An 11420-nucleotide genomic window follows, 5' to 3' on the forward strand; every position below is an offset into this window, starting at 1 on the left:
AGAGGTGAAAAATTAGTTACTGCATAAAAATATTGGTTATTTATCGAGATATTCATTAATTTTTTAATTTTCCCGCCAACATTTCATAATTCGCGCGTATACGTCCTGAGCATTAGGCCCCGGTCACATAGGTACACCCAACGTGAATTGAATCGCGACCCCCCCAGTTAAGTTGGTATGAGAATTCCGTCGTTGCATCGGAACGAAAAAACCGCGGGAATATTCAAAAATGAAAATTCGTTTTAAGATACGATAAAAAGCTAAAACGTTACTAATTTGTTTTTAGGTTTAAAATTAATTGTTTGCAAACAATGAATTTAGATGCATGATTATTTGATTTTAGGTTTTAATTATATAATTTAAGAAAGAGCGTTATACTATGGCCGATCTGAAAACCACCGTTACGGACTGAAAGTAGCACTCTACCAACCTAACTAGGGGGGTCGCGATTCAATTCACGTTGGGTGTACACAAATAATCATGCATCTAAATTCATTGTTCGCAAACAATTAATTTTAAACCTAAAAACAAATTAGTAACATTTTAGCTTTTTATCGTATCTTAAAACGAATTTTCATTTTTGAATATTCCCGCGGTTTTTTCGTTCCGATGCAACGACGGAATTCTCATACCAACCTAACTGGGGGGGGTCGCGATTCAATTCACGTTGGATAACATCCTATATACCATTCATGCATTTTTCCTCATGAAAATACCGCCCTAATTGAAACATTGCCATTGAAACAGAGATAAATTGTCATCTCTACTCTCTACAATGAAATCGTTGTTCGTTCGTAATTGCCTATTGCCGTCTCGCCTTCTCATGTGCTGTACCTAAGTGTATTGTTAAAAACTAAAATTATTTCAAATTTTGTATCATATTCATTGATTTAGTTGTGTTAATTATAAAAAAATATAATTCATACGAATGAAGAAGTATGTTTGTGACAAATATAAATTCATGGCTGAACAAAATATTTTGGAAAAGATGGAAATATCTACTATCAATTGCTGCAATTATATTTGTTTTCTTACAAATCGGTAACATGAGCATTTTAGGATTTGTTAACGAATCTCCTAATTCTAATACTAGACTTAGCAAGCATTTGCAGCATGTATCTATTAAAAAGGTAAAATATTTTTTAAATATTGATAAAATAATTTTTATGATATTTGTACAAATATATTATTGTAGTGACTGAAAATTTAATACAAATTTATGAAAATTGAATTAAATTATATCATAACTGAACAGGTTCTATCAAAATGGACTGAACCTCAACATTCCAAAATTATCAAAGATCCTGAAGGCCATGCAATATCTCTACGAGGAACTCACGATAAAGATATTATTAAATATTCTCCTAATTCTGAAGGAAAATTCACTTGTTTTAGTACCAAGGAAGAAATTGATTTTATTAGAGTCAATGATGACTACTGCGATTGTGTATTAGATGGTAGTGATGAACCAGGAACTAATGCTTGCAATAATGGAATATTCTATTGTGAAAAAACAATACATAAGTTTCCAGGTTTGTTTTTTATTGAAAATAAATAGTTTTTCCAATTAAAATTGTAAATCTCTATTTTGCTATATTATTTCAGCAAGTATTTCATCTTATAAAGTTAATGATGGTATATGCGATTGCTGTGATGGAAGTGATGAATGGCAAGAAATATCTGTATTAGATTCAAGTGATGGTAAGATTAAATATGTTTATATTAAAATTAAAGAAATTTTATATGTATAGGAGGTTTTTCCATTTTCCAGTTTCAGAAAATCATCCACTACAATATCGCCTTACACAATGTCAGAACCACTGTAAAAATGTAATTTAGGATTATATAAAATTTATATTACATTTTTATATATCCACATGACAAGTCAGAGGATAAACCTCAATGGATAAGACTGAAAATACAACATTAGATTATATTTCAGAAATACAAGATTATATTTCAAAATATTTCTTTATAAGAACAATAGGTATAAAGAAAGTATGTTGGAATTTTTTAATTGAAAGAAGATATGTAATACGTATTCAATACGTTAAAAAGGCTTTGTTTTCCAATGCTTGGTACTGTTTCTCTATTTTAAAATTATAATATATTATAATGATAGTTATTTGTATTCTAATTTATTCTTTCGTGAATTCAAAACAAATATTTTTAAATATTTTTAAATTATTTATTGTAAACAGCATCATTAATTTCTTTACTTGTTCACGTCTGTACTCTCATATATCGATTGCATTTTATAATCACTTGCTTCTAATTAAAAAAGTTAATGTGAATCATAAAAAATATTTCATCATTGATGAAGAATATTCAAAAAATGTTTAGACTATTTCTGTACATTAAAAATTCATCGATTAGCATTAAATAATCTAGCAAATTTTAAAAAGTAGAAAAATACGCTCATGTCGTCAACTGTTGAAAAAATAAAAAATGCTGTATACATAAAAAACATAGTAATAAATAAATTATGAATATAGATCTACTATATTTTTAAATAAAATGGTAAGATTATGAGTGTTTAAAAAAACGTACATAAGTATTTTATCGGACATATAAAAATTGAATCTTTTGGACTATACATTTTTCAAATATCTGTGATTCTTAAATACACATTCCTTAAAAAAATAAATAAATAGTATTCTAATGTACATGATAATAAATTTGTTTTACATGTTTGTAACATCCACGACGTTGAAAGTAAAATGTAAAGAATTCAATATTTCAATATTATCAAAGATTCTTTTTCCATTACAAATTTAACAGTAATAACATTTACTTACTGTCTTAATATGTAAGACAGATTGTAAATAAAATTTTGCCTAAAAAAAATTAACAGTGTCAATGAATAAAACCGTTCAAAACTTTTTAAAATTCATAACAAATCTCTAAATGAGATACAATTTCATATAATTTCTTTGTATTGCTGTAGATTGAACTGTCATATAACATAGCAAAATATTTAGATGAACTGCTGTTAACGCGTTAAGGGCTGTATAACCCATATGAGGATCATATTTTTCATTTATTTTTCTTTAAATATTGTAGAAAATTAAATGTTAAAAGTATGATATTAGTACATAAATTCACAAATGTTTTTTGAATTGAAAAAATAGGATACTGTGCTCAATGTGTCAATCAAATAAATAAATAAGGCGCAAACTCGAACAAGTTGACCTACTTGTTTGAAGATTTCAAGAATATAATCAGTAACCAGGCTACCAATTAGCCTTTTGTTTCACATACTTAATAAATCCATAGAGGCGGCACTCAATTAAGTTATTACTGGATCGGCGCGACCCTCGATATTTATTTTTTTGATTATTTTTCTCAGTATAATCCCCGGATGTAAAAAAGCGCAAAGAAAAAGAAAAATAAAATCAGAAAAAAGTAGGTGGGAGGAAGGAAGAGGCGAAGGTGAAGATGGAGCTGCGTAATGTATACCCTTATAGGGGCAGAAGAGAAGAGCGGTGCGTCAAAATACATGTATGTCGGAGCAAGCAAGGCGCTGATTTTGGTGCTCCGAAAATCGGAAAAGATCGCTGATAAACCGTTTAACTGACTGCTAACCTCCTCCTCCTACCCCTCTCTTCGTCTCATAGATTCGAGTGAGCGAGGCCCCGTCATTATAATATTTGCCAAGAGAGCTCGACGATTGCTTGTTATTTGCTCGAGGGCCAATTACCACGACGCGTGGGTGCGACGCGAGCGATGAACAAAAAAAAAAAAGGGCGGGCATGCGTAATTACTTGCGTTTCAAATAAGACTTGCGAACTTCACATAATACTACGCAGATTTTGTTTGCCTTCGTGAAAAAAAAATGCATTGAGATTTTATTCAAAATAAGGAACTACAAAATAAAAATCCATTTATTCTATATTTTTTTTATACTTAACCGTAATTTATATTTATATGTATAGAGCTAATGCACTGATGTTGTATGAAAAATGGTAACAGATAAAATAAATCTTGTTAGATTGTTCTAAAGTTCGGAAGACCATCAGAAAGGGCAGAAGAATACATGTTTTATGTCGATAAAGAAAAATGTATTTCATTGCTTTCTCCGATCGCTGATCCCGTACCTCATGTACATGTATGCAACGAATATAGCTCAAGCTGACAAACATCAGTGTAATAAAACTGGACAGGTTGCAAGAAAGTTGAAACAAAATGAAGAAGCTAGAAAGTCGTAAACTATATTATTTAAAAAATTACTCTCCTAATGTTCAGTTTGCGGTCAAGCGATTGTCTATATATGGTATATACACAGTGTTACTTGTTTGAATTTCTTATTGAAAAAAAAAAGAAAAAAACAGAAAAACTTGACCGGATGAATATGTATGTAAACAGTGATCAGTAAAGCATCAACGATATGCATAAGCGAAAAGACACTTTTAAGCTAAATGCGGAAACTCAACGATGAAAGGCTTTCCGAGGAAGCCCAAGTCTTAGGAAGGAATTGCGACTGGCTTAACTTTCGCTCAAGGATAAGTATAAGCACGATCGAGGACATCCGCTTCATTAATTTTCTCCTGCTTCGCTCTTCCTCGTATCAAGAGGTCTTCGCAGCGATCAATTTGCTTTTATTTCAACAAGCATTTAGTTCGTTATTTTTAATGCCTCGAATTATTTTTCTTCAAGATCTTATAGCTGCTATAAATTGATATAAATTTAAAACGAGACTGCACTGCATATCTTATTGAACAAGTAGATTGAAAAACAATCGAATTATCGATTAAAATAGACTAATACTTTCTCCGATGAAAGTAAAGCAAGCAAAAAATTCTTTGTAGCCTATATCGATCTTTTGGAGCTTCTTATTTAAAATAGGCAAGCAGTCTTCTCACAATCAGTACAATATGAGATTATATCGACTGCATTGGTCAAAGGCAAGAAAAAAAATGTGTTGCTTGTTTTTTTTTTCATGCGGAAAACTTTGCATTCGTCAAACCGACAGATATATTATTTATTCATCGACGTTTTCAATATTAACAACTGGGGATAACACTCAAGCCAAGTGAGTTAAAAACATCAATAAGCACTGCATAAAATTTGCGTTTACTGACAAAATCACCTAAATAAAACTAACTCTTGTTCCTCGTGGAGAAAGAAATTTGGCATTAGGTAGGTGTAACGCCGCTAGAGATGAGCACAGATAGTTAAGCACGCGAGTCCGCAGATTCATTGTTTCCGGATTTCCGGGAGCCGGTCGCACTTGGGTTTTCTCCCCAACTTCGCTGTTATAATTTGTTAATAATTGGTCTTTGGCGGCCTGGTGTGCGTAGTACGTATGTCGTTATAACGCACGTGTGAGTGCGCGCGCGCGCGTGTGAGTCTGTGTATATTGGGCACGCTGGCCAACTGGCCCCAGGTGCGCGCGCTCCTTCCTATAGGTGTATAAGCGTGCGGCCCGTGGCGCGTGCTCTCGCCTCCCTCTACCTTTTTAACCCCACGAGCCGACTTCAGCACTGCTCCCCCAAAACACCAGAGCCCGACAAGGCCTCCTTTCTACTCCACCGCTCCGTTTCTTTTCTTTTCGTTGCCACTTTTTTCCTATTCCCCTCTTTGTTATATGCAGCTAGGATGCACTCGACACCCAACTTTTTTTCCTAGTATACACTTTCTTCCGTTGGTTTTTCGATTAACGCGAGATAACGCGCCGCTGTGGAAACCTTCTTTCGATGCCTTGTCACCGATACACTTTTTTACGTACCTCGATTCCTCAACATCCTACTTTCGTTGAAGTGCTACTTTTGTTTTTCTCGAGTAGCAATTTTGTCAAGACTCTTGTTGAACGCCAAACGATATCCCACACGATTGACAGATTATCGCCGACTTACGTTATCGACTAAATTGCTTTTCTAAATTATAGAATTAAATTCTTAATAGCCTGCGTTAAAGTACAGAAATTTCTACAATATAATTAGAGTCTGCAATCATGTGACCATTTCATATTCTTGCATTTTATATCAATGCTATTATTACATTACTTTTTAACCGAATGCTCGTAGCTTTCCAAGCTTTCCAATCTAATGCAGTACAGGAGCACGGAGAGTCAGATAGTTGGGTGTTTTTCTTTCAGCTCATATTACAGACGTGGCTAACCTTTTACATTAAAATGTGAATATTGCACATTTTAAACCATCGCAGAAAACTATATGGGTAAGGTTCGGCATGAATCATTTCAAAACTTTTATGACTGTTTTCTGTCACTAATGAAATACGTTAAATATTAGTTCAATCAAGAGTTATATTCTTCTTTCGGTCTTTTAAAAGTATATTGTTTGTGATTTTTTGCTATAATATGTTTTTTGTTTAAAAACATATTTGGAACATTTTTTTAATACTCTTCGGTATTTTTCATAAAAATTTGGCTAAGATTTTTACCTCGTGTATGTATTAAAAAAATGTTAGAAGTATTTGCTTCCATTGGCAAGTGTTAGAATTGAATAATAAAAATCATAACGATGCACTTGAACAGTTCGATTGTCGAGAATGATAACATGAGAAAAGTACAGAAGAAAAGGAGCAGTTTTGAAAGTGCTTGCGCAATAACAACGTACTTCCGTATCAGTCTGGATCTGCGCATCAGAGTATAATTGTAATCTGTTTAATTAAGTCTTGCAGCGAGAGAAAGAGAGAGAGAGGGAGAGAGAGGTGCACCTCCTCGCCGTGGCCGAAAGTGCATATCCGTTTTATTGGCTTGCCCTTTTCTCTTCGCATCCTCTCCCGCGCGATGTAAGAATTCGACTGTCTCCGTTTCGGGTGCGCGCGCGGACATCGGAATCTGCGTGTGCGCAGGCGGAAAGGTGGTGTTTAGGGAGGCAAGAGGCAGGAGGGGGAGGCCATTGCCGAAATAACGTAATTATCGAATTACCCGGCAATCGCACCCCCACACGCGGTCAATTTGAATGATCGCGTGATCGCCGCTGCTGATGCTGAGACGCGCTTTTCGTGAACGTCTATGCGGCCGCAGCGAATGCGCAACCGGTAATTTCAGTCGGCAAGTGACGCACCGGCGATTTTTCAACGGTTTTAAAGTTACATAGGTGGAGCTGTATCCTTTTTGCCTGGCTATCTGCACAGCCTCCAAATCTACCGGCCACTGCTTCGACGTTTTATAAGCCCTGCACTACTTTCTTTTCCAGTTCTTCCTTTCTCTCTGATCTTCATCTTCGCAAAATTCATTTCAGCACTTGTTATCTTCGATCGCGCCATTACATTGTTCTATCTTCATTTGCGTTCTACAAACGCACAGTTAACAAAAACATTGTGTCGTTAAAAAAATTGAAAATTCTTTGCGCAACTTCTCGTAAATATTTTCAACGCAAAAAGATGCAAGTGGTATTTTGTGTATTGCAGGCGTTTACATTTTTTGACAATAAATTACAATAACCCAAGGTGCCCCATTGAGCTAAGCGTTGCATACTAATTTATGAAAAATGCTGCAACACAAAGAGACGCAAGTTCGATCGTTAATCAACATTATATCGAGAGAGACGAGCATTAATACGCCAAGCCTTAATTAATCTAACTTGACCTTTACACAGAGGCGACGAAGATTGATCGTATAATAATGAAATAATTGACCCTCTACACAATAGCGCCAACACACTCAATCTCGGAGCGTATTATTAAAACGTTTTCCATTGCAATTCTTTGTTTTCTTCAATCGTATCGATGGCAACATCAAAAGCCAGGAATAAACGACTGGAAAACTGCAGCTAGCGCAACTCCGCGTGAAAAAGCCGTGGCAACTCGCAATGTTTGCGGCGGACCGAGTGTCGCTCGGTCACACTTTCGGACGCACCGCAGTGGCGCGACGGCTCCACCCGACAGCGCACGGGAACGTTTGTTTGCAAACGTCGAGAAGCGATCTCCGCCCCAAAAAGTGTCGCCCCAGCACCCTCATTATTTCTCCATTTTCGGCGAACGCGTACGCGCTCGCTATCGTTTCACGGGTGGCGCTAGTAATTACAGGGGAAACTCGGCTTTAGGCACGTTACTGATTTATGAAACGAATGCAGATTCCACACGCTGGGCGGCTTTCGGCAAAAGGGTGCACGTATAATTGCCGGCGCTATCTGTCCATCCCTCAACGGAAGTGTCGACTGTTAGGCGTGTCGCTTTTCCAAAAAAAAAAAAAAAAAAACATTAGAGACTGTATGACAAACGGCTGTTTTGGAGTCAGACTCGTGCAGGCAGATTGCTCCTTAAATATGCGTTGCGGCTTGTTAACGGTCCTTAAAAAGTATCCGGTTAGAATAACTTATGAGCTGAGCCCGTTAATTAAACGTACAAGAGGAATTTGTGAAATATTGCACGACTGACATAGGCAATGCATACTTTACTCACCTGTTTATTGCGCCGACAAATGGTCAATTTGAAAAAAAAAATAAAAAATAAAAAGAAGAAGGAAAAACAAACGGCCAATTCCGATTTGTTTTCCAATCAGACAATATTGGTTTTTGATCGAACAGTTATTCTTGGTGAAACCTTCGAGCCTCGGGCGAGCTTGGCCCTCGTGAATCCACGCCAAGTATCGCGGCGAGCATAATAGCCGCCATTAACAAATCATTAATTCTTCGATCGCCAGGCTGTGCCGGGCTTTTCTTCGTAATAAGTACACACGCGGGAGCGAAATCCTCCAAATATTTGCATTAAGAATATTGGCGTCGGTGCAGGTCCTCGAGTCGAGAGCCGTATCCGTACAGGCTATCACAAGTACGTACGGAAGAATTAGAACTGCTTCACCCTCGTGTCCTGCACGCGCGATTGTTTTCTATTAATAAAGCTGCCGCACAAATTTCTGCCCGCGGGTATTCATTTCATAAGTAAAGCTTGCAGCTTTTTCATGCAAATATTTTCCATGGCTTCAATTGTGATTAATAATTTTATCTAACAAAGGCCCTGCGATCTCGTATGATTGAAGTAACAAAACATTATAATATTTAATACACACACACATGTGAAAACCATAATGATTATAGCTTGGAATGCGTAAACGTGTGAATCTGAACTGTCGGTAAAATCACGCGTAGTATAAAAGTTTTAGGAATTAGGACGTTTCAAAGCGTGAACAAGCAGCTGAACGGTCATAAAATCAAAAGTTTATTGGAAATCCAAACATTCTTACCGCGCATATAATTACAGCGATATCTCAAGTTCTCGCCCGTCCGCCCGCGAAGCACAGAAAAGCGCATTGGACGATTATCGGAACTAGTGTTCATAAATCTAGCTTTATATGGCCATAGGAATCCGAAGAACAAAGCACCGAAACAACCCGACCGCGAATTCGGTCTGGGAAAAACAAAGGAAAGCCACGCAATAGTTGTACGATCGCCCACGTTGCTGGCGTGTCGAATGATGCACGGTCACACCCTCTACGCCCAGTCCGATGGCTTTTTTCGCGCGTTATACGTCTATATGTATTTTTATGTGTGACCGGCCGGCGTTCTTCGGGAAATGAGTTTGCGCGAGAGAGACGCGCCCACACGTATAATAATATCGACGTTATTATTTTTTTTTTCTCGCCTCCGGGAGTTTTTCATTTTCCTCCCCTCTCCAGGCACGAGGCTCGGCACCCTCTTGTTTTGATGGGTCATTTCGGCGCCGTCGACACTGCGCCTGCGCCTATGCGTATGTGCCCAATGCGAGGCATTTTTTCACGACGATTGAAAAGCTATTTTCAGTTGAATTCGTTTTTTGAGATTTTCGCGATGAGCGCATGCCGCGGGACCAACTTTTCATAAAGCAAACAAGAATGAATTCCTGCGTGGGATAAGACGACGACGCGCAACATCGTTGCAACGGTAATCTACAAAAACAGCCACAAGTGTAAATAAATCGGCATCCGTAGAAAAGAAAGTCATTGCACCTTTCCCTAATATTCTGATATCTCTGTAAACATTCGGTCGGCCGTTCGAGGCTAACACTGCTTCAAGTAATTGTAGAAAAAAGATTTGTGAACGTCGTCTAGGACACAGTGATGTTTTAAGACTACCGCCAGTTGTACAACTCAATTAAGAAAGTTCATCTATTTTGCTAAAAAGTAATCCACACAGTGAAGTATATAGATGTTGCTGCGCGGCCATAGACAATCGTAAATTTTTCAGAGCATACCGATAATCTGCATCACGATAGTAGTAAACCGCAGGTGTATAATGGTCGTTCCGTTACGGTGGTGATTTACTGTTAAAACATACTCGCGCCAAAGAAAGAGAGAGCGAGAGAGAGAGAGAGAGAGAGAGCGCGCAGTGGCAGCAGCTCACTTCCGTCAATGTCATGATCGTCATTAGCGACGACTGCAGCTCATCATCGACGCACGCGAGATTAATTCGACTCGCGAGACTGAAAGCCGCGCGCGAGATGATTGCTCGAACTTGACCTTGAGGCACGTGCAGTGCGGCTCTTTATGCATTCTAATGACCATCCTCATAGATTGCCTGAGGATATATGTACGCGCGCGACACATTGTTGCGACTTAACAACCAACATGACGGGTGCTGCATCTACGTATATATATATATATATATATAAACGCATTCTGTCGTCCCGCGAGCAACTCATTTGCGCATCGAGTACTGCGCGCTATCGACAAGGTTCCAAATCACCCTTCATTTTTAATATCGGGTAAACCATTTTTCACACGACGAATACTCAATGAGGATGCGATAATAAAAATAATAAATTGTTTCGGTATGATCAAAAGCAGTAGCAACAGCTCGATCCAGCACAGGGCTTGGGAACAAAAGCATCGGCATCATCGTAGATGTGTGGCACGATCGGCGCGGCGCTCAAGGGAATCATGGGAAACCGGGGGGCGGTGGTCGGTCACCGCGTGCTCCAATCAAGCTAACCGGGCACTTGAGTACCGGCTCGAGTGTAAATATCATTGTAGCACCTCCCCCCCTCCCTTCATTCATTATTTCGCATTGCGCGTGCATGGTACAGCTTAAACATTCTCACCGAGCTTCTGCGGCCGCCGATCCTTGCGCGTTGAACGGATCGTTGGCGAAACAATGTCTCGAGGGCTTTCTTCTTTCAATGATTAGATCGCGCGATAATTTCGAGTACATAATTGGGCGCTGCGATCGCCCTTGTTTTTCGATCATCTTGCTTTTATTCAGGCTGCGCCTCGTTACGTTTCATCGGCGGAACCAATCGCCTGCTTTTTCCTTTTTCATCTTGAGGCTCCGAAACGGCCGAAAGCCCAAGTTTTTCGCAAGCGGCACGAGTAAACACTAGAGCCACGCAGGTAGGCGCGAAAGCGCGCTAATCCTCTAATTATCGATGACTCCGCGAAGGAGTAAATAGTCAAAGCAAATTCCGAAGTGACCAAGACAAACTTGTGAGACACGTCAGCGAAAATATGAGTGCATCCTAATAGGACGAAGGTGAGTCGA

General features: G+C 38.2%; 1 protein-coding gene across 1 annotated transcript; it reads left to right on the forward strand.

The window, feature by feature from the left end:
* Nucleotides 1-666: 666 nt before the first annotated feature.
* LOC131675164 (uncharacterized) lies at nucleotides 667-2582 on the forward strand. Its single transcript, XM_058954036.1, has 4 exons — nucleotides 667-1130; nucleotides 1256-1532; nucleotides 1606-1701; nucleotides 1772-2582. The coding sequence occupies exons 1-4, from the start codon at nucleotides 939-941 to the stop codon at nucleotides 1837-1839; spliced, it is 633 nt and encodes a 210-aa protein (XP_058810019.1). The 5' UTR covers nucleotides 667-938; the 3' UTR covers nucleotides 1840-2582.
* Nucleotides 2583-11420: the final 8838 nt, after the last annotated feature.

This window comes from Phymastichus coffea, unplaced genomic scaffold (assembly GCF_024137745.1).
Source record: "Phymastichus coffea isolate CEN01 unplaced genomic scaffold, Cenicafe_Pcof_1.1 PCOF00016, whole genome shotgun sequence".
Taxonomy (NCBI): Eukaryota; Metazoa; Arthropoda; class Insecta; order Hymenoptera; family Eulophidae; genus Phymastichus; species Phymastichus coffea.